General features: G+C 40.6%; 1 protein-coding gene across 12 annotated transcripts in view; it reads right to left on the minus strand.

The window, feature by feature from the left end:
* The window catches only part of ANKRD44 (ankyrin repeat domain 44), a 146,099-nt gene that overhangs the window by 60,223 nt on the left and 61,402 nt on the right, over positions 1-24,474 (minus strand). For all 12 annotated transcript variants that reach the window (XR_015699338.1, XM_087734776.1, XM_087734770.1 and 9 more), the window contains exons 2-4: positions 20,381-20,464; positions 11,214-11,292; positions 3,206-3,276 (exon numbers count right to left, since the gene is read on the minus strand). Coding sequence is in view for 11 of the 12 variants with exons in the window: in XM_087734776.1 (XP_087590902.1) it covers positions 3,206-3,276; positions 11,214-11,292; positions 20,381-20,464 (234 nt within the window). In the remaining variant the exon portion in view is untranslated. The remainder of the gene's footprint in view (positions 1-3,205; positions 3,277-11,213; positions 11,293-20,380; positions 20,465-24,474) is intronic.

The raw sequence follows: 24,474 nt of genomic DNA on the forward strand, positions 1-24,474 counted from the left end.
TCACTGAAGAAATGAATGTACTTATTTGAGCTCACTGTTACAGAATTATTCACAAAATGAAAAGCACATCATTTTGGACAGTAAAATCATAGCAAATTGCTCTAAGTTTTATTTATAAACAGGAAAAAGGAGAAAATAAAACAGAATATGTGAAAACAAAATTTTAGCTTTGCAAAAACATGAGAATCACAGGCAAGGGTTGATGCTGGTGTCCTCCCGTTAGCATTAGCATTCCTTCCCTCCCCGAGGGCTAAGCATAGGCCAAGGGTCTTCACTGCAACATCCATTCTGTCAGCCTGAGACCAAACAACATCTTTTAAGGTTAATTTTGTTGGTTAGAAGTGAATATTTCCCAGTGAGAAAATGTACTGTTCTCTCTTGAGAGACTGTCTCACTGAGAATTCACAATCAGTTCTTTTCTGCTTCTACTCATGCATCTGCCATTAAGGAGTCAGATGAAAAAACAAGCTTCACTCAAAATTACATTTTGTTTCTTCCTCCTTTTTTTTCCCCACAAACAAACAAACTACAAAGGAATGACGGGGACACAGTAGCATTCAAGTAGTCTTGTCTGCTAATTACAACTCACAGCTGGTAAGTGGGAGAACCCTAGTCCGACATAGTACCTTATTCTTTTTCCATAAACTGAAAAGTTTTCTCGTAAGCCCAGCCAAAATTTTATTAATGAATAACAAACACATACAGTGTGTTTAAATAGCACTTTTGTATCTAGAACAGCCCAGGAGAGCGCCTGCAGTCTGTACTAACAGTACATCCATGACTAGGAGTTGTAGTTCTTTGTCCGCAACTGATCTCAGCAATTTCATTTTCTACAGCCATCTTACAAACTGTCCTCGAACAGATTTGTTCAGTTAGTGACATTGCATCTCTTACAGCACCAATAATGATATATCACTGTTGATGTCTCCACAGGAATTTGTTTTTTTTAAATTACAGGCCTACTATTTTAAAAGTAATTTAAATGTAATTCACTGGAGACCTACCCAGCTGGGACATGAAGTCAGCAGGAAAATTCATGCACTTTGACCCTCAATGAAGGAAAGAAAAAGCTAAAGGAGAATTTTTAGAAGTAAATAGTAAGGACTGAAAAGTATAAGCTAAAAATATTTCGACTTTTTAAAAAAAACATTTACACATTTTTGTTTACATCTGCAAATCTGCTGCTCTATCAGATGAGGATCAAAACATTAAAATCCTTATGGAGAAGTTTTAATTTTATTGCGCTTGAGAGCATGAGCTATCCCTTTTTATTAACATAATTTCTACACGTGCATGCAGTCCACAGCTATGGTGTAAGCCTCTGTATTCAGTGTCTCTAGCTATCCCAAGTTATCAGAGTGAGATCTCTTTACTTTTTCAAACCATATAAGGCTGAAGGCTTATAAAACCGTTAACAATCCTGCACAGACACACCTGAGGGTTGTTGATTTGTAAATAAACATTTAAATCCCTAAAGCCCACTTGAAAAATCATTAAGACTTAAGTAAAAATGTGTTCGTGCTTTTAATCAATCCATGAAAGGGTGCCAAGGAGACAGCTTCTGAATCCTGTGAAAGCTTCATAGTAAAAGATTGATAATAAAACTTAAACCTTGTAGGTGGTCATTCTAAAAGCAACTGTGCTCACAGGAACTTTAAAAACCACACCGAGTCCTACTGGTCAGCTTCTGGACCATGACTTCATGTCCTACTATCGATGTGAACTACAAATTCACCTATCTACTACTATCACTATCAGTTTCGTCCTATTATATTAAAGCTGCATATTTGTTAGCTTGTGTAATAAAGCAAAAGCAGCACTGGAAGAGCCTCAAAATGCTGAACCTTGTTTCAAAATTATTACCAAAAGTAGCAATTATCATATAAATAACAAAGAAAGAAGACCAGGAGAAGAAAGCTATGTGTATTTATAAAATATATAGCAGACCATGACAAGGCATCAAAGGCTGGTGCCTTCCCCTGCTGCCTCACTATCACACCTGGGTGAGTAGCAGTTTCTCATTGTGCAACTGGCCTTCAGCTGACAAAGGGTTAAAGATGAGACACAAACCCACAGAAAGACATACATTTTCTGTTAGAACTGTCACTGACAGTAAAAATCATGTACTCTGACACATCCAAAAAAAGAAACCAAGCACACTGCAATTCCCGCATCAGAAAGATCGTGGCTGTTTTTTAAGGCTTAAGTCTGACCTTTGTTTCCCAACATGGCTTTTTGTATTTTGCCTCATTACAGCATTCATACTCTATCAGATATTCCTTTCAGAGGGTTGCAGCGGATGCCAGCAGCTGGGAAGCTCAGCCAGCAGCCAAACAATGCCCGAGTTCAGAAGCGAGCCCAGGATTCCTGCCTCCAGGCTTGGCAAGCGCTGGGACTGTTACGGAGGTGATTCAAGTCCATCAATCTCTGGAAGACAGCCACCCTCTGTCTCTTTTACAACCCTTCCCCTCGTCCCCAGCAGCCAATTCGGTCTGCAGTTGGCCTCACTGTTAACTAAGTATTAGGGGGATAAAAGTATACAGGGAGGTCCAAAATGGAAAGCCAAGAATAATGGTGCAGATGAAAACACAGTCATGCCTGAGCTGCATTCCTGATTGTTATTACTGCTCCTTTTTGAGATAGCAACGGAAGTAGTACAATGTGATGCCAGAAGATTTCTAATTGTCAAGTAGAAGAAATATGGGCTAACCCTCCTTTATGCATGAATCAATGGCATTAACAGAAAACCTAATGGATGCCTTGAAATGCAATTAACAAACTCTGTGGCAATACGGGTTGGATCGCATACACATCCACTCCCTTCTGGCACATGCACAGCGTGCACACATCCGTATGGATTTATTCCTCTTTCTTTCACCACTTGAAGATGATGTGGCCACTGTAGACCACTGTGGACTCTATCCCACTTCAGTCCTGGTCACCCGCTCCAGCTGATGGTTGCTCAATATGACTTGCTACAGTAACATAAAGCATTCCACAAGGTGAAACTCAACCACGTTAAGGCTCAAAAGCAGCTATAACTAACTTGTAAAAGCTGGCCTCCAGCTGCAATGCTAAAGGCCCTGCACACAGAAAATGCTTCCCTGTTTGCATCACCATTCTACCTGCCACGGCTCTCAACAGTTTGCTTTTTCCCCCAGCGTGTAGTTCACGTGCAAATACAGGGTAATCAAATCTTACTCACTTCACTTCTTGAAGCAACTGCTCGATGGAGAGGAGTCAGCCACATATTGTCCTTGGCATTAACACGAGCGCCTGCAAGTAAACAGCAGAGGTTACATCCATGCCTTGGGTGCGACATCGAAAGCCTGGCCCAACTGTTTCCTAGTAACGAGAACTGAGCCGCATGTGGTACTCTCAGCGCTCCCCATGACTCTCCTGGCACCCTGTTCACCTTGGAAATGAATTTTCCAGATCCCAGATAGATAGGAGCTGAAGCATGATTTGGAAAGAAAAGAACTGGGTAGGGTCAGACTATTATCAGGAATAGCTTTGTTTACAGGACACAAGAGAAGCAAGATTTGTTGTAGGGGATTGCATATGTATGTATGTATGTACATGTATGTCTATGTATATGCATTTTTTTTAGAACAACTGATGCAGTTGGGGAAAAAAAAAAAACAACCCTTTGCTCAGAGCGCTGCTGCTGTCTGCAGACATAATGAAGGGAACGAGCCTGAATAACCGTCTCTTGCTTCCAGTTCCATCAGGCAGACCACTAAAAGGTATAACCACTTCCCTGCTTCGCAAATCTTGCTGGGATCAAGAAAACAGGACCAGGAAATTCTCAGGTTCAGGAGGAAACCAGGCACTTACTCCCTCAGCTTCTGTGGGTGTTATTCAGCAAACATCAGAAGAAGAGGGATGAAGGAGACTATCCGTTTGCGTTCTGTGCGGTTCAGCGCTAATGTGCACTCCGACAAAGACAGCTGTGCCAGAAGATGGGTTTGGGGTGGCTTGCCAGAATAAAGAAAGAATGTTTAACAACTGCAGTGGTGCCGGCTGACTGCACACACACACACACACACAAAAAAAAAAAGATTCTGTACATTTGTGTGATAAAACGGATTCGTTTGAAAGAAAACGGATTTGTTTGAAAGAAATATTAAAGCTATTCCTGATGTGACACCCCAGAAAGGAAATCTAGTGAAAAGGACTAGAGAAACTAATTTTAAAAAGGGCTTAACCTGAAAATGTTGTACCTCTCAGGTCTGCACGTAGCAGTAACTAGTCTGAGAAGTCTAGCACACGCAGAAACATTTTAGAGAAGAACAAGCGTCACGCACATAGCCCGGATGAGCCTCTGAACTTCATGAACAAAGGGATTCTTAAGCTTCATTTTGCACCATAACTTAAGTGCATACAAAAGCCTGTAATTAATAAATCACACTCTCTGAATCAGAAGTACTTTCTGAGAGCCGTTTCTCAGGAATATTAAGGTGCTTGCCTCTGAATCACAGTGGTTACCAGGAATTGTGCTAGATAATCAGAGAAGAAACAAGTTCTTTCATATTTCCACAAGCTGGGATATAATTTTTTGGCTGCAAGAAAAAGAAAGCCACTTTCATAACTGTTGCAACAATTAGAGGCAATCCTCCGAACTCACCTCAGAACCTGGTACCTGATGGTACAAGCTGCCCTCTGGAAAAACACTCTTTAGAAAAGACAACAGTTTCAAAGGGTTTTCTAACGAATCTGCCTAAGCAAGGAAGCTGTTAGCTTCTTTTGTCTTCATGAGAAGGCCATTAGGGTTGATACCCATTAGTATCCTGCCCTTTGCCTACACTGCCGCAGGCTCTAGAGACACATAAGGCAACAACCTCCTCCACCATCAGAAAGCTAACAGACAGACTTCAAGGCACTTTTCCTTTACACGGATTTGGCCTGGTAGAGGTCTTGGGGATGCAGATTGCCTAGATGAATTCCTAGTGATTGCCACCAAATACCTCTTTTTGGGTTTAGAAATTTATTTTGTATTTGCCTTGGTTTTTTGCCTTACGTTCTTAACTAAGGTTTCTTTTGGTTTATTTCTACCCATTCACTAACTCCTACAAGCGGATGGTTGCAAATCAGAAAGGCTTATGTGTGGAGTAGCAAAGTGTGACAAACTTATCATTCCTCAGTATTCAACAACTCCAGTGGCATTGGTGAATATGAAGATGATTAGAAAACCTAGGCAAGTGTCTCTGTCGGTAGCTATTCATGCCTTTCACTGATCCACTTACCCTTTGAGAACTGAAAGAGTTGCCAAGAAAACAGCTAAAGAAAATAATAAAAGCAGAACAATACCGGTATAAATAAAATAATACACAGCATGCGATCAGCCTTTTCTTTCTCAGCTGTTTTCCACATCACCTTACCTCTTTGTGCTTTGGGGCTCTTTATGTGACAAGGTGAAATTGCTCTTACATATCTAATTCAATTCATTGGCTAAATACGTTTCTGATTTCTGTTTTTAAAGAGCTACACAATTCAGCTGTTGCCTGTTACAAGAGCTGCTGTTCTCCATTTAGTGAGGTACACATTTTCTGAAGAGACATTTCAAAATGTTTCCCTCCATACTGCCCATTTCCTTCACCAAAATTCAGCTTTAGGTTCCCAGCAGTTGCTTGCAGGTAACAGTTAATGACAATGAAAAAACTTCACCAGCACTGATGCACTTCTTCAGGGATAGAAAATATCTGCCATTTTAAAGGAGATCAAGCAGAAGCACCCGAGGAGCAATGATCATGTTTTCAAAGGTGTCTCTACACTTCAGGAACTTGAGCATCCATCCTGTGACAGTCCAGGGAACAGCTCTTCAAAAGCATTGAGTAACACAGAAATCCAACTCTGAAGACTAAGCACTCTACAACATGCTAAGGCACCTAAAATGAGCTGTGTCCAAAAATCAGAAGCTTAAATTTTCAAGTCCATCCCACAACACTTCCTCAAAGTCACCCAGAAATTCAGTGTCCCTCTCTTCACTCTGGACAAAGTGCCTTAACCATGTTTCAATGCACTTCCTACAACACCCAATAAATTAATCTGTGCATTTGTAAGGACAGAGAGGGCTGATAAGACACTCAAATTGGTGTATACGGTGTCCCTTCATAATACAATCTTCCTTGCAAAGATAAGCTGCTTTAAAGATTTCCCTTAACATCAGGATGTGCCTACATCCTTTCAGGTAGGCACAGCACCCACCCACCCAATAAAATACCCACTTAAAAAAAACCCTCTCCAGAGAAAAGCCTTTTCTCAGCCCCATCCTCTGCACTCTGCCCTCGGGAAGGCTTGTACTCGTGGGCCTGAAGGAAAGGCTTGGCTGTTGGATTTGCTCTGTGAGGCTGAAGTAAACAACCTAACATATAACATTACAGATAAAATCAACAGAGAGGAAACTTTCTGTAATCCACTCTTCTTTAATATGGCTGTTTTGTAATCTTTGCCATCTTTCACACTCAAATTTTTCTGCCAAAAGAGGAAACAAATCTGAGATTGTCTCTGTTCTTTTGAGATCCGAAATAAACAACACGATGCTGGCTTTCAGGAATAAAGTTAACATCTCTTTATCCTAACCAAAGTACAATTTTCCATCCAGCACATCTGCCAAATCCACAGGTCTCTAATAAATCTAGATTTCTGCAGTCTAAATCTCTGAAATTAGGGATGGTAAATGGAGGAAGGAAACTCTACTCTTTAACCTATTAATGACATTATAAACGTGCACCTTTCCAACTCCTGCTATGAGACACAGCAATAGACACACACAAATGTAAGGTATGCCCCCCCACCTCACCCCACACACGCAGGCACACAATACAAAGCAAAGATCAGCACAAATAAAATATAACAGAGCGGCACCACCCAATAGATGGAACTGGGACCCACAACATGAGAGCAACACAACACCGTGCTGGATGTGAACACAGGAACCAAACACCTACATGGCAGAAACAGGAGGTTCCGCAGGATCTCCTCGGAGGCAAGTCCGAGTCAACTGCTAGGGAAGAAAATGGCCCAGGGATCCCACCAGGTAAGAGCACACAGGTCCTGCGTCACTCATGAAGGAGAGAGGAGACAGTCTTGGGACATCCTCCAAACTTTCACCCAAAGGGGATGCTCCTAATCTCCAAGGACAGGAACCTCAAAGCTATGGGAGAGGCAGAGAGAAGGCTGCCTCTCCAACCCGCCTGTTCTTTAGCCTGCCGTAAAAGAGGAAGCCCTGAATGTGTGTTCAGGTTACACAGCATCTTCCCCTGCTGCTTACGTAACAGGGACGGCCCAGAACCTGCTCCGCATGCGACAGTCTCCCTTCCAAATCTATGTGGCAGAGCTTACCAGGAACCCTTCCAAAGCATGCTGGGGTTTGTCATTTTCCTCAGCTATTGTGCAATTTATGAAAGATGGATGTCAATATTGCACCCCCAGTGCATAAACTTCTTGCCAAGAAGCTCAGAGCCTTCTGAAACAGTAAGGCATGGTAATATTGCCAAGATTGCAAGCTCCTTGGTGGGGAACAAAGGGTAAGGGACTGAGCTCAAACATTATGCCCTAGGGCACCAGCTCAAAGCCCAGGAGTAGGAGAGGCACTGGCATAAATGAGAACTGAGCTTGTATTTGCCCAGACAGTTCTTCTTGCACATCCATGACTGTGTCATCATACAGAGCTTCATTTGTGTGAGGTGGTTACCCTGGTCCTTCTCCTTGACAGAACGGAGGTGAAGAAGTGCTCAAAGCTCCCTGCTTTCATGCAGCCTGGAAAAACAAAACCACACAGCACATTTCCCCAGTTTCAACCATATGATTATGGATCAGACCTTCGAGCTGGTGTAAATCTACCTAGCTATGACATTTAATGGGCTGGGGTGATCCATACCAGTTGAGGGATCTGGCACTCTCTCTCCTGTATCAGTTCCAAACAGACTCCATTTCAGTGGCTACCTAGAAAGCCATTTCTGGTCTGTCTCCAACCTCCTGGGCAGAAGTTTGATTCATTAGACACTACATTTATTTATGCTGCCACCAGTTCATGGGCCACAAATCTCAGAACGTGCATAGTTCATTTAATTTCTCTCCTGAGCCCTGTACAAAATTAGGGTTGCTACTCCTCCTAGATTCTACTCATGCTGAGAATATTATTGTTTGACGCCAACAGCAAGCATTTTCGTGCTTTCTCTCTGTGAAAAAAACCTCTCATTTTAAGTCAGATAACAAAGTTTTTCTGCTTATGTAACTAAATTTTATGATCAGATTAATATTTTATGATACACTTTTACTAATACAGTTCACTGAACAAAGAGGTGAAGCAAAGGGAAGATGCTGCTGTTGTCTTTGAAGCCTAGTTCATGGAGAATCATAGAATCACAAAATTGTTTACGTTGGAAAAGACCCTTAAGATCATCAAGTCCAACCGTTAAGCTAGCACTGACAAGTCCACCACTAAACCATGTCCCTAAGCACCTCATCTACCTGTCTTTTAAATACCTCCAGGGATGGACACTCAACCACTTCCCTGGGCAGCCTGGTCCAATGCCTGACTACCCTTTCGGTGAAGAAATTTTTCCTAATATCCGATCTAAACCTCCCCAGTGCAACTTGAGGCTGTTTCCTCTTATCCTGTCCCTTGTTCCTTGAGAGAAGAAACTGATCCCTGCCTTGCTACAACCTCCTTTCAGGTCGCTGTAGAGAGCGATAAGGTCTCCCCTCAGCCTCCTCTTCTCCAGACTAAACAACCCCAGCTCCCTCAGCCGCTCCTCATAAGACTTGTGCTCTAAACCCTTCAGCCAGCTTCGTTGCCCTTCTTTGGACACGCTCCAGCACCTTAATGTCCTTCTTGTAATGAAGGGCCCAAAACTGAACACGGTATTTGAGGTACGGCCTCACCAGTGCCAAGTACAGGGGGATGATCCCTTCCCTAGTCCTGCTGGTCACATTATTCCTGATACAAGCCAGGATGCCATTGGCCTTCTTGGCCACCTGGGCACACTGCTGGCTCCTATTCAGCCAGCTGTCCACCAACACCCCCAGGTCCTTTTCCACTGGGCAGATTTCCAGCCACTCTTCCCCAAGCCTGTAGCGTTGCATGGGGCTGTTGTGACGCAAGTGCAGGACCTGGCACTTAACCTTGTTGAACCTTATACAACTGGCCTCGGCCCATCAATCCAGCCTGTCCAGATCCCTCTGTAGGGCCTTCCTACCCTCCAGCAGATCAACACTCCCACCCAACTCGGTGTGGTCTGCAAACTTACTGAGGGTGTACAATAACAAAGAGGTCACAATAACAAAGAGGTGTTTATAATAACTCATAAATTTGCTCCACCAAACCTCATAAACCTCCAAACCTGCTCTTGGATACAAGTACTGATGCTCATCATGAGTAATGATACTTCAGAGATTAAAGGATGATAAGCAGAATATGCAACACAAGATAAATTTTGACTCATGCTGAGCTAGTTGGGAAAGATCCACACAGTTACTGCAGACTGAACCCCAGCACAGTCGCACCGACACGAAGTCCAATTTTTAAAAGCCCACGTTATAAGTTTTTCACACTCTATTGGATATATAAAAAAACCCCAAGATATATCACCTGCATTTTATGCTGTTGACCAGACAAACCCTATAGCCCGTGGATGACATTTTGGCAGTGAGGTGCTGGAACTAAGTGTCCCAGAAGAACACTAGAAAGTCTCCTTCCCTCATTAGGAACGTGACAGAAAATAAGAATGTTCACCAGGACATTTTTTGATGCTACTGGGATTCAGGGGAGAAATACGCAGAACGGCTTCACCTTTCTCTTTATGTGGATATTGCCTGTGCCGTTACTTGCAAAACTTGAAAAAAGACATTGCTCCTGCAATCTTCTCAAACCACAATGGAACAACAGTATGTGACGAACAACACACACTACAAGAACACATGCACAGATGAAGTTTATTAACTCTTACCTCCCAGTGAAGAAAATCATGTTTGCATTTAGCATATTGAAAACCCACCCAAGCATAACCTGTCAGTGGAGGAATGTTCATTTAAATCATTCTGCTGGCATCAGGGTTAGAGCAGAAATATCTGATGTACGAGGTATGTCCAACTAGTTAACCTCATTAAGCAATTAGACAACTCAAAATGCCCCCAAAAATGTGCAGAGGGAACACATAGCTACAGCAAACTGAATTCTCACTTCCTGCCTTCTCCAGGTGTAGTTAGGCTGGAAAACCGAAGAAATACGTTTTTGTGGTCTGCATGTGCCTGTGAGCAGCCTGATCTAACTTTGAAATGTGCTGGTGCTCTAAGCAGGGGGCTGGATCAGGTAACCTCTCGAAATCCCTTCCAGCCTGAATCATTCTAGGATTCAAGGCTGGAAATTAGAAGGTGCCTCGCAATCACAGGACTGATAGTTCTAAAATAACTTTCCCAAAAATATGCAACTCATTTGAAGAAGCAGTCAAATAATTTGTGAAACCAATCATACAGCAAGGTTGCTTGCAAGGGGATAGACGTTTGTTTCATAAGGTTCCTTTCAATCCCACATTCTTAAACCCCCATAAGCTTTACCCTCACAGTTCTCCAGTTTAGAAAAACACTGCCTTTGAAATATGCAAGCATATCCAGGAGTTTGCCATGAATTATGTGTACTTCTTGAGAGATGGCTGCTATATGCTTTGTTCTGACATATCTTGATCATGCTTTTTGTCACTACAACAGTTTGGAAATATTTTTTGATTTTTTGTTTAGATACATCCTACTGCACAGTTTCTGTTCTCCAAATCAACTTCCCAACTCATAGAATCATGTTTCTAATGTAAATACCACTTAAAATTTGTTCAAACTCATTCATAACTTTTTGGTATTATTCCATAATAAATTTTGCTTAACAGGAATTCTTGGCTTGTACTCCAGGACATGCGGCCACATTTCAAATAAGTACTTCAGCAAGTTTCTGAATCCACAAATACTGTCAGTTTGAATGGTTAGAAGTTTTTACAAACTAGTTGCTTTGTTTATTAATTCTGCTCAGTCACAGTGCATGTTTTATAATTCTATCACCAAATTTAAATATATTTTATAAGCTTGCAACAACTGCAACCAGCTCTATGAAATTCAGAAATAGGCACTGCCCAAAGCTCACTCTTATGTTCTTTGCTGGGTATTCCTTGTAGCTTTAAGCTAATTTACTTATTCAATAACAATGAGGGACACTACCTTACCTGACAAAATGAGAAGCTCAATGATGTCTGCATCTCCCAGGAATGATGCAACATGAAGAGGAGTTCGTTTCTCAGCATCCTACAAAAAAAAATTGTCCAGTTATAAAATGTGGTCAATAACCACAAGCATTAGTGTTAAAGAGCAATGGATTTGTGTATAGTGTTTGTTTTTCTATGTGTATTTCTGTTTATAATTAGAAATGCAACCTCAACCAGTGAAAGAACAATGTTCAAGGTCTGAACAACACACTTCCTCCCAATAACCCTCAACTTTTTTATCACTTGGTTCCACCAGACCTTGCAGAGACACTGTTTACTCTGATATCCTGTTCACAGGTAGATCAAATCAAATCAAATCTAAAATGAGGAAAGACATCATCCTTGAGTCTCTTTCAGAAAAATTTTCCACTCTAAGTATTGCAGCAACATAATTCAGATGCTTCTGGACATCAGACTTTGTAATGCAGTTTGCATCAACAGTATAATACCAGACTCTTCAGAAGGATATCTCTGGAGAATGGTTTGGAACCACACACAAGGACAAGATGCAATCCTCTTAGTCTACAAAGGTTCTTGTACACCATTTAGCCTGGTTGTTTACAGCAGCCCAAACTGGGCTTGCACACCTTGATCGACCTTTAAATACAAATAAAGAAAATATTACCCGTCAGGTCTATGTCTTTAAACTTAGAAGAATTGCTAATAATCATATATACAACTTCTGAAATACATCTGCTTTTATTTGATTTCTGTAATTTTCAGCCTTAGGGAGTCACATTTTCAAGACTTTCTTTTCTAACTTCAAGGGGTGTAAATACAGTGTTTACAAAAAAACCTTTATTTTATTGCTTTATCCAGATGACTCCAGAACATAGGCCTTTAAAAGAAACTGCTAAACATTGTAATATGGGCAACAAAAATCACAAGAACTGTTAATACTGCTAATCATGCTATTCAACCGCTGTTTCCAGTCCTAAACGCATTTGATTTTGGTTTCTTAACCAGTAATACAAAAAAAGTTCTAGGAGACTTATCAATCAAACTTATCAAATTACAACCTACCAGCATTAAATGCAAGCTGGCAGCAGATTCAACACTTCCTGCAGATGATACCAACACAGAAACCCTACAGGTATTTATATTCTCTCCCTGACACGTACCTCTGAGCCTGTCAAGTAAAATATCACTTTTAACATGCCCAAGAGGTCATCAACCGCAAGCTATTTTGAACTATCTTCAAAGTATGCTATAAATGTGGACAAATCAGTGCAGCAGAACTATTTGTCATGTGAATGCTGAAAATTGTTTTTCAGCACTGCGAGGCACAGAGCCACCGGCCACCAGATTAAGTTGCACCTAATTTTTATATTTGTATGTTTGAAAAAACATACACGATGTGCGTACTCCTCAAATTCTGCTGCAGTAGGTTTTGAACTTACATATTGGGCATGCACATAAAACACAAGACAGATGACGTGACACTCTGGTTGTCACAGGTCAGAGGGAAAGGTCTTACAGAACTTCACCTCCTCACATGGTAGGCAAATTAAAACAACATTAAGCAGTGTCCATCCAGCAGTGTCTGCTCAGGAACTGAAATCATAAGCTGGAGTCTCTAATATGCTCAGTTCCTAAGACATAATCCACCATGGACTACCTTTTACAGGCTACATGAGTACATACGAGACCTTTCCTAACTACTGCTTCGTATTACCTATCCTAAGGCTATCCATGGCAAAAAATATGCTAAGACTGATCGAACATTTGTACAAAACCAGAATAGGTTTTATTTATTTTTTTTAGCTTGTTCATTTTCATGCATGAATCTCTCTTCAGCACAATGTAGTATTTGTAATAGCTATCGTACCTGTCAGTGATAAATTTTGCAGCAGCTTCTTGCAACACAGCCAAGTTTGGCAACAGAACAGAGTAGTTTGAAGTTGAATGCTAACAATACAAGACCAAGCAATTTTCTATATCAAGGAACCAAAGCTATTCAGTGTTTTATTGATTATAAGCAATATTTTATACTAAACTGTAAATCTGATGGAAATTTGATAACTGAGGGAGGGAAAGACATGAAACAGAAAAGTAGAATTTTTATCCTTCTGTAACAAGAATAACTCTCTGTAAGTATTCTCAGCTTTCACTTTTTAAAATCAATGTAAAATCCTACCATATTAAGTGAGATTCACATCTTCAGAGAAAGATGGGTTTAGTCACGCAACTGAATTTAAGTTTAATTTCTCCAAGAGGAAAAAACCATAAAATTTCTCCATTTATCGCAACCAGGCACAAATCAAGAGTTCACCCTCACATGAACTAGCAGACGACAAAACCCGGTGTGTGGTATAGAAAATTAAAAATGCCCAAAAGAGCCCTACAGGCAACGTTTTCAGGAGTTTGGCGGGGAGAAGTCTGCACACAATGCCTGCAGTTGAGCAACTCAACGGAGGAACATCCTGAAGTTCCTGTTTACACTTTGCACAAGGCTGACACAGAAACAGAGGAACTGGGGCATCTGCCTGTCTGTCCAACCACACTCCTTGTGTCCTCCTCAAAGCCGTGTACCGTTTCAGCAAGACTTAAACAGCTCACTGGCTTTGCGTCTGGCCCGCGCGCTAACGTCTATTCAACTACAGGTGTCCTTGTGGCATGATGGTAGTAAAAGGAGTACAAATAAGTAAATCAATAATGATCTAAAGACCGAAGGCTACAAACAGAGAGAAAGGAATAAAAAGAAAATTTGTCATTTCAGGGAAAGGTCTGGCAGTACCCAAAACCTGAACATACATTATCAAGGCAAGGAAAGAAGGTAGGGAGAAGAAATGGTAACAGGATTACAAATAGCATTAACACAAACAATCAGAGCTGCTTCAAGTGCAGTTCTCAGAGGCACAAAAGGTCAGTAAGAGACAGTAGATAAGCTAAACAATGGCTAGAAAATCATGCTGGGATGAGATAAACACTCTCTCCCCAAAACTGTATTAGTGACTTATATTAGTTCATAGAAAAGATGATGCTGCATGTTAACATTATCTGTACACTTTCTTTGTTTTGAAGTACAGATAAAGGAAATTAAGAATTTAACAAGCAGGCAATCAAGGACAGAAGGCCTCAGCAAGAAAAACACTCAACACATGCTTAAACTGTTCAACTGATCACAGTGACACTCATAAGGCCCTTCACAGGCTTAAAGTTAGGCTAGTCCTTAAGTGCTTTATTGGATCAGGGCCTTTGAGTAGATGAAGATTAGCAGAACAGTGGCTCGTATGAATCATATCAGCATATGTAAAATATTCAGGCACATTAAGAAAAAGGCCAACAGTTTCTCCTCAACACAGCCTACATCTTAAAGGAGAGAATGGATTTGAACTTTTATGTCAACTGCAGCTGTTCAGATCAGAAGATGTTTGGGACAGTGTTATTTACTATTAAAATATAAGTGCAACTGCTATAGAAAATAAATGTTTGTGTCCTCTTTATGGCACCAAACTGCCTGAGCAGCCAACAGGAGTAGTTCAGCAGAGAAGCAGTTAATGTACCACAGAAAACTGAGTTGATGAAGTTTCATTGGTAAGAAGTGTTTCGATTCCCACCACCTTCAAGCAGCCAGGATCTGCCTGGGTGGCAGAATAAACTAAACTATATTAGAAGCACATGAATGGCTACCACTTCCATTGATACAAGTCTGACCATAACAGAAACAAACGTCCTGCTCATTAACTCCTTTTACTGTTGTTACAGATGAGCAAACCTTATTTAAATAGCACCAAGTAGCTGGTACCATTAAAAAAACCAAACATTCAAATACGACTTGACTTCAGGAAAATTAAATATTGGGAACTGGTTAGGAACTACTAAAGAGGCTAAAAGCAAAGGAGCAGCTACTTCTTGGGCTATTTACAACTGTTCAGAGCCAAAAGCTGATGCTTTTGAAAACCTCTGCTGCTTCAGGATTTCCTCCCTCTCACAGATTCTTTTATTAAAGCCTGTAATTCACAAAGCAAATTGAAATGCTCAACAGTGAGCACCAGCTGGGAGGTGAAAGTCAAGCTGTGCAACTTATGCCTGGTACTCCTTCTTCTGCTATTACCAAGCACAGAAATTCCCATCTGAAAATGCAGATTCTGGTTCCAGCACCTCTCATCTCCACAGTCTTCAGTTTACCCTCAGAAACAAAGATTGTTCTGGACTGAGTCTTTAATTGCCAAGTGCCCATGAGGTGGAAGAGGCAAATACTTTGATCTTCTAGAAACAAGAAAAATTATCTTCCCTCTCCCACCCCCCATCTAACGCTTTCCTTCCACAAGGCTGACAGTAGCTTTCATGCTAGAAAAAGATAACTTTTAAAATTAATTACTAATCCTTGAGACTAGATCGAGACTGTAGAAACTGTTATCCTAATTAATGGAAATATTTTAATGTTTATAGCAGTGAGTTTCCAATGTAAGGCTCAAAAGATGGACTTAAATAACTCCTCCATTTTTATAAATGCAATATTGACTTTGGGGGGGGGGGGGGTGATAGTGTGGGAGCATACATCACTCGTGAGTTGATGGGAAAAGCAGATTCAGAAAATGCAGGTATTTCAGGCTGATGTTGCTGCCTTTGAAGAAAATAAAGCAGCTACAGCCAAACCCTGCCATGAGCTTTTAATGGTGTATACATCCTTAACTGTCTCAAACATTTTGAGGGCACTGATAACATGAGTCACCAGCACAGATATATATAACTTAGTACCCACTAGAATACTAACATGCTGTACAAAGCAACTCAGAATTTTTCAGACTCTCAGTAAACGCCAGGAGAATCTTCTTCACAGTTCAAACATCTTCTTCATAAAATATAAAAAAAATATTTATCTTCTAAAAGAAAAAATATTTATTCTAAACAAAAGTCATGCTGGTTACCTTGCATCACAAACATTAATGCAATTTCATATTCAATTTCCTTACCTAACTGAGAATTGTTCATAATTTCCTTCTGTAGAAAAAATAAATTCTCCATCACTTCCCACTTAAACTAACAGCATATCAAACAGCATTACTAGAGGCTAAATACCCACTGAAAGCACAGCTATTACCTAGCACCAAACTGTCATACTGTGTCAAAGGAGAAGCCTTCCAAAGTTCTTGACTAAATCCTCCAGAAGACTTTCCAGCACAGCAGAGCTACATCTAGAAGAGAGGCATTTACTTCCAGGATAGCTTTATTCTCCTGCAAGACTCCACAGTGCCAAAAAAGAAAATCATCATTCCTTGGACGAAAGCAGAGACGAGGGCCTGGTTCCCAAGACTACTGAAATACCACATTAGGGTCTCTCTTAGTCCCAAGTCAAACATGTCACTCCAAACGGAACAACAAGCTGTTTTTCACATTAGCTATCCCAAGTATGAAAAGCCTCAGACTGACAATCCTAAACATTTGCGCACTTGTACCCTCAAGCACTCATACCACCTCAAAAAGCATGCTTAGGAATATTACGGAAATATATATAATTTGTGTGTGTATGAAGACCTAGATAAAGCCTGAATCCTCCTAACAAAGGCAGTCCTGCAAATCTATGCCGTACCAAGTAGGATAATGAGAAAAAGAAGTAATAAACAGCATACATCCACGTCTGTCCATAAGGAGTTCCTTCTTTCCCTCCCTATCCTGTAATAAACCACCTTCTAAATACATGGTCCTACATGTAAGACCTTGCAATCTCTGCTGGTGCCGCTGCCCCTTCCTCTGCACACTTGCTCTGCAGCTAGAAACAGGCAGGCGATGCCCAGGGTCACTACACCTTGATATGGCTCAAGCCCACCCCCAGCCTGGCACATCAGGAGTTACTGGAGCCCACCTAGATTTGCTGGCTCCACAGCTCTGCTTTAATGAAAACAAGCCAAAGTCAGCTAAACCATTACCTTCTCCTAACCTATCTCGTTTTGGCAAAACTGGGTGGGGGAGGATTTGCACAAGCAGCTCTTGACACCAACGAGCAGTGAGAAGCAGCAGCTCTTCCAGCTGGCAGATCGTCGAGCAAAAAGGGTACAAGGATCAAGCCCCGAAGGCGGTATCGGCAACCACGCCCCAACAGCAGAAACAGAAGCAACTAAGTTTTGGGAAAGCAGATGTTGCCTTCAACAGTCTCACTGGTGGGGTGAGGTAGTATATTATTTACTTTCCAAAAAATACGAATGCAATAGAAGATATTCTGGGGACATCAAAGTTTTGCATATATTTTGTTTTTCAGGGTTCTATCCAAGAGAAAACGCAGGATTAGGCGATAAAGAGTAAAAACAGAAGGAAAGAAATGTGTGGTTTGGCTTTCAAACATCGCATTAGTTATGGGGAAGAATACTGGAAGGGTTTTTTGCCTTTTTTTTTGACTTTGAATATTTTGAAGGGAAACTAAACTGGAAGACTGAGGTGAAAATGGAAATTTTACAGGAAGCATTTTGACTTAGTAGAAAATGATGACATCGCACATAAGAACTGGACTCTGCAGACACAAGGTGCGGCATAGCTGCACGTATTATGAATCCCAGCTAACCAGGGGTTACCACTAGATCCAGAATAATCCCTAGATTCTGGGGGTCATTCCCTCACACTCTTCCCAAAGTAAAAATAGTACCCCAAAAAATCCCCACCTATACACACATAGCAGGATCACCCTGATATTTCTAAATGTACCAAACAGCAAGAGTAGAGGATGTCTACCTGAAACTAATCTGGTGGTCTGGATGGTCCAACCCAACATCCCAAATGCCCTGGGAAAACAGGCTGCTGAACATTGCCTACAGGCAGACCACATTTCCCACAGAAATAGTGCGTATTCAGTACTCAGTGGTAGGGAATCGCTCAGCACCAGGCAAACAACGCTGTCCATGCCCTCAGTGTGCAAAAGTAGCATCATGTTCCCCCAAAGCATAGCTAGGGACTGGAGAGGTCAAAGTGACAATTAAGGTGGCAGAATGAACTAAAACCACACTTCTAAGCTAAACAGTTACAGCTTTCACTTTGTTGCAAAATAGAAGTCATAATTATAGCAGCATCCAGAACGTAGCCATTTCCATCAATGTACACTTCCCGGCTTGGAAAGATACTAATTATTTTACCAGACAAAAAAAAAAAGTAACCTTCTAAACTTCTGATTTGCTCTATACTCTTTCCTCTGAGATTAATCTTCTCTTAGGAAGCATGCATATACATCTCTAATTTTGCATAGCTTCTCCTATGCTTTTTTCTTCTGCCTTCCAAATACCTCTCTTGCTGCAGATTCCAAAAAACAATTTCTAAAACTTCAGAAATCCCCAAAGCTTGCTGCAAAAACAGAGTTTTATTTTGTTTCCCTGTCCTACCTATATTTGAACTATTCCAATATTAACACAGCTAACCAAAACGATCAACAAAGGACAAATCTGCTGCCAAACAGTGTCAGAGTTTCCTCTCACGTGAGCAACCAAGCGCTAGAGAAACACTAACATGGAAGTAATTAAAAACACCCTTAAAATAGAAATGTAAGCACTCAGTGCAAATTGCCAGCTCACAGCACAAGGGGGGAAAATGCTATCTTACGATTTTTCCTTAGTGACATTTTAAGCATTTGACACTTGTTGCAATCACTACCCAGAACACAATCTTCACAATTCGTGTTGACCGGTGTTTTTTCTAACTACTCCAAAGAACAGCTTTGCTTTTTGCTCCTGACAAAATAGCTGTTCAGGCAAAGCATTCTTGGATGGACTTTCAGCATCTTGAACAGGATTCTGGGCAAGACCATTCAAGTTCAATGACTTTTTCTATTAAGTACAATGGTACTCATCTATAAAATACATACTCTTCATTTAATATTGCACCTGACAATTGAGAGCATCTCCCTAGCAACCATCACTGCCACGCTTGCAGCCAAAGGATATAAAAACATCTGAGAAGCCTACAATAACCTTGTACACAAAATGCTATTTTGAAAAACCACCAGAGGAAATTTTAGGACTACCATGTTCATCTAGGTTGGGTTTTATTTTTCATTGGTTGGTTTTGTTTTTTTCCTTTGGTTCTTTAAGACCATCAGGGAAAACAAATGAGGAGGAAACTCAAGGGAGACGATGCTGTAAGGAAGCACTTTTAGGAACTTATTTCAAGAAAAAAAACAGGTAGTGATAATCACAGGGAAAGCCTAATGTCAAGGTCGTCTTTGATCAGATTCCCCATTTAAAACAGCAGCAAGTCTTTCCTTCCACTTGACAGCAAATGGAGTGGAGCCCCAGTTAACCAGATCTATAGATTCACTTCTCCAGTTCCTTTCTGCAGCTCTGAACCAGGTGGCTGGACCCCACTGCCTGCAAAAGCTGCAGTGCCAAGAATACACCAGACAAACTGCTGGAGTTAGCTATGAATAAACTGATGGCTTTATGTCAGAGAAAGACATGAAGAAAAGGAAGGTTGATTCAAAAGTCCAGGAAACACCTGGAAATCACCATTCTGCTGCTGCTTTATTTTATTTCTCACCTCTTTCAGAGGCCACAGATTGTAGTCAGGACTGGCAGAGTTCATTTCTAACAGTATAGATTTAAGTTAAAATCAAAGAGGGGAAAAAACCTCCCAACTTGGGCAAAAAGACCAAGTTCAAATGGAGATTTTTTTTCACTGCCAAAACACTTAACTACTACTTGTTTACAGCTGCTTACCATTGTTCTGGCTAGAATAAGCCAATCTGCAGAACAGTAATTCCTTTGTGGGCAAATCGTGGCCAAGATACTGCTTCCTTACTCTCACTGCTGAGACCTACAGTAAAGCTTTATTTCAAGTACAGTCAGATGCTGAATAACAGCTCCTGATCTGCAAAGACTTCATAAAATGAAACTCTACAGAGAGTAAAAAGACGCAGCTTTCAGCTGTTTTCACTCATTTTCTCAGTAAGAGAGAAAACAACGTCCCTGACTGACTTGCACATTTGGAATAATTACCATACACTTCGAAAATTTAAAGTCACCTGCTAGAGATAATTATATTTCAGACTACTAATTAGGATTCCACTGAAGCCCCAAATCTCTAACTTCCAAACAATTTCCATTCTGTTACATGTTAATTACTAAGGACGTGATTAATACTGTCATTGCAACAGTATAAGCACGATGCTTATGTATCGCAGACACATAACATGCCAAGTCACATACCAAGGCGTTGACATCCTCGGTTTTGTAGATCAACATCCGTATCTCTTCTGGATCGCCACTGAAAATCGCCTGGACCAGTGGTGGCTGGAAAAATAAAATAGAAGGATCAGCATTACAGAGTTGCTTGTTTTCTGTTTAAAAGGAGAGCATATTATTCCTGCTAGCATTTATTAATGCTGCCCGCGCACATCGTATGACCCCAGTAACAAATCACCAGGAGTATCTCATCAGTAAGAACTATCAGTTTGCTTGAGGATAAACTGAAATCATGAGTATGTTTGTACGTATAATGAGCGTGTGTGTGCACAAACAGGGACCCCCATTAGAATGGCAACTTTTGTCAACAACACGCAATTAGCCCAGATGTTCTCCTTGGCATGTAAGCGGAAAACTAATTACATCAGATATTGCTGCATGCTTGCTGTTGGCACAGATTAATGGTCATGCAATACGCATTTAGAAACAGAACATTATGCAGATAATGAATTTCTGGGCAATTACTAAACATCATCTATCTTTTTACTGAATAAATATGCAATGAGCACAGTTAATTTTAACCACCCAAGAAGCTAAATAATTATCTTATTGTTTCAAGTCTGTTATTATGCTATTATGAATTGGAATGCATAAATAAATAATCAGGCATACAGGAGAAACAATATGCCATGCTCATTCCTCCGGCAATGCTGGCGTCACTGCCCGTCGGTGGGAGGGAGCGCTGCATATGCTCAACTGCTCCGTTACACGTCCAGAGCTGGCAATTTCAGTCCTTCTGCCTAGGTTTGCTCCGGACCCCCAACAGCAAATATCAGAGTTATTAACCAAGCTGGCAGAACACAATCTGCTGGATTAAAAGAACAAAAACTTTGCTGCTGGAGACTCAGAAAAAGAAGGGGACAAATTACAAAGCTACCTATCCCCTGAAGCAAATAGTTGAAACAGGTGGCGGCCCCACTTGCACCGTCATCCATCCTGAAGGCAGCGTGTGTGTCCCCGAGCTCGCTGCCTACCTCCAGGCTGCCTCGTGGTCCTACTAGCGAAAAAGAGTTTGTGGTGCTATGCAATCACCAGAATTTAAAACAACCCTGCAAAATGGAAGCATGCATGACTACTTAAGCGCATAAAACCACAACAGTTCTTAAGACTCTGCAGAATTTAACAATCTCGTAAACAGGTTATCTCAAAAGTCACAAACAAGCTGGAAGAACAGAGAAAATACCATTTTGTCCCAATCTTTTCACTGCAAAATTCATCATATTCAAATGCGGAAAATACATTTCTAAGTTGATGGTGTCTATTTTAAGACATATTAATCCCTTATGTCCTTGAGAAAGATTCACACTGGAATTTCATTCTTGCCACTCCTCCAATGGAAAAAGGACTAAAGCAGCATCTTTTATCACAGCTGTCTGCAGTCTTAGGTATTGTAGTGGGTGTTTGAAAAAGAAAGAAAAAAAAAATTGCATTTCATTTGAACAATTTAGCATGCTTCCTTCCCAGCCCGTGTCAGAACGGCCACAGACTATTCCCCACTGGAGGATGCAAACACCAGACCTCAGAGTCTGTTCCCTTCTCCCTCATCTGCCAGACTCAAACAGATCAGAATGTAGCTAAGCGTGAGATGGTTTCATTTCTGCATTTTTCTCTACCAAAAGAAATTGTTTAAAGTGATTCTCTAACCTTATGCCCACTAGCACGCTAATAAAAATTAGTATTTCGTAGACTTAGTGCAAACTTAACACTAACAGCTATGAAGAAACAGTGAATGTTTATGAAATTAGAATGCTCACACCAAAATATTTCCATTTCATGCACATTTATCATAATATTTAAATAACAAAATAAACAGGAAAGCCCAGAACTCCTCAATTTCAAGCTGAATGGCAACACAACCAGTAGCCAAGCAACAAACACCCCCAGCGGCTTGGATTAGTCTCTGAACCCACTTGCAGGTACACCCAGCACCCGACGAAAAGTATCAGCCAGGCTCCGATGATGCTAAACTGAGACTCCAGAAAGAGGTACCATCACCAAGAGAGAAACTCAACAAACTTTATATCTACTGGATTTTTTTAAGAAGTTCAAATAGCGCTACAGGTGACGTTTTCTTTTAATAAGGAGAGAGTAAAGTACTGTGCATCGTTACATTAAAAAAAGAGGAAAGTCTACAATAAGACAATTTGACCCTTCTTCCCTCTGCCAGAAATCTGAATCAGACACCTGGTTTTACAGGAAATGCTTGGCCTTTTTAATTAGCATCAGCTACTTAACACAGAAAGCAGACTGAAAATAACACTGCGTTCTTTAGACCTGTAACATATATACAAGATCCTGATCTCAATTTTTGTCCACCATACCACAGTCATATCTACATGCAGTTCCTTATATCAAAACCCTGTATTTATTGTGCCTCTGAAGCAGGATGTAAGTCTCACACTGCTGATATACATAACCTTTGCTGACAGGAGATTGCTGCCACATACCCATTTGCAAAAGCCTTCAGCCCTTTTTTCCATGAGCTTTACTTTTTATAAATTAATTACAATAGAATCTATCACTGCTAATTGTAACAGCAAGAGACAGAGATAACAGAGAATGATCAGAGCCTGTGAACTGGAAAGAACAGATAAAACCAGTACAGGCTAATATCCATCTTGAGTCACTGCTGTGCAGCTTTCTCCAATTGGCCATTTTTCTAATTCACTATTTCATTACTTTACTTCATTATCAAAGATATTAGTTTTGAAGTGAGAAACACATTCTTGTTAATGAAATTTTATTAAATATTAAGACGCGTTTCTGTGTAAGATGCACAGTCATGTATAATGACCTGTTTAGGAAAAATATGTCAGAAGTATGTTGCAGTGTTGTTGCTGCAATTTGAGGTCAGAGCTGAGAATGTGCATTCGCATCCATCAGCACGATGGAAAAAGTACTGCTCCGTTCAGCAGCTGACAGTGATGAAATGGAGCTTGTGCAGTTATGTACGTGTTGATGATGGATGTCCAATGACCTGAACAGATTACTTTCTCGATCTTCAGTGATAACCATGTTCATGCATGAATGACTTCAACTTTAAACAACTTTTTTTTTTTTTTTTTTTTAAATTCCTAAAGGGCAGATAATGACACTTCCTAATTATCGAAGAAGGATACAGTATATTTTTGGAAATAATTTCTAAAACCTGTGACAACATCATTAATGGGTTATTTCACTAACAAATATTTTGCTTTAAAATTCTTCAAATTCAGCAGTTGTTAAACACTCAGAATGAAGGGGAAAAAAAAAACCAACCAAAAAGAAAGCATAGAGCAGGTTATGTATAACTATTATCAGAATTACACAAGAGTGCAGGTTTTGGAATGATGAACAACTGTTTCATCAGCTCAGCCCTCCGGAGCTTCCAAATTCTTAAAGAGAGTTTCAGTTGGGAGTGTTCACATTTTTTTCCTGAAAATATACACCAGCAGATAACAAAAAAAACTTTCCATGTTACTTTTTCTACAGAGTTACCATTATAAGTACAAAACTCATCAACAAGTTTTATTAGAGTATAATGAGCATTATAGTAAAAATAAAATTTTTTATCTGCAGACATCTTCCAATGTTGGAACATATCCCTATCTTTACTGCATACGGGCCAATCGCAAGCTGGACTTCACTCCACCAGGTAAAATTAGCTCATTGAACTGAAGGCACAATGATTATTTCAGCAACGGAGAGCTTAAACCCACATGGAAGAATGTCCTGTGCCTCAGCTGGCATCCACGGAGCCGACAAGCAACATCGGCAGAAAAAATCCAGCCTTGGGAAATTCTCCTCAATAGATGTGACAGCACAGAGGAAAGCCAAGACTATTACCAAGCGGCATTTGCAGGACTCTGAATCCCATGAGATGAAGCATCTAAGTGGACTGTCTCAAGTATCACTTTAATTACTATGTCCAAAGTGGGTGCTGAAGCTCCTAGTAAACCAGTTAGTATTTTGGTCGAGTTACTGTGACATTTATTAAATATTTTTTCTTGATTTTAGATATCTTGACTCACTAACAAGGACTTATTTAAGCCAGATTTTCATTTGACAGGACCTGGAGG

The sequence above is a fragment of the Nipponia nippon genome, unplaced genomic scaffold, assembly GCF_047370975.1.
Source record: "Nipponia nippon isolate SJK-2023a ecotype South Korea unplaced genomic scaffold, ASM4737097v1 scaffold_5, whole genome shotgun sequence".
In the NCBI taxonomy this organism is placed as follows: Eukaryota; Metazoa; Chordata; class Aves; order Pelecaniformes; family Threskiornithidae; genus Nipponia; species Nipponia nippon.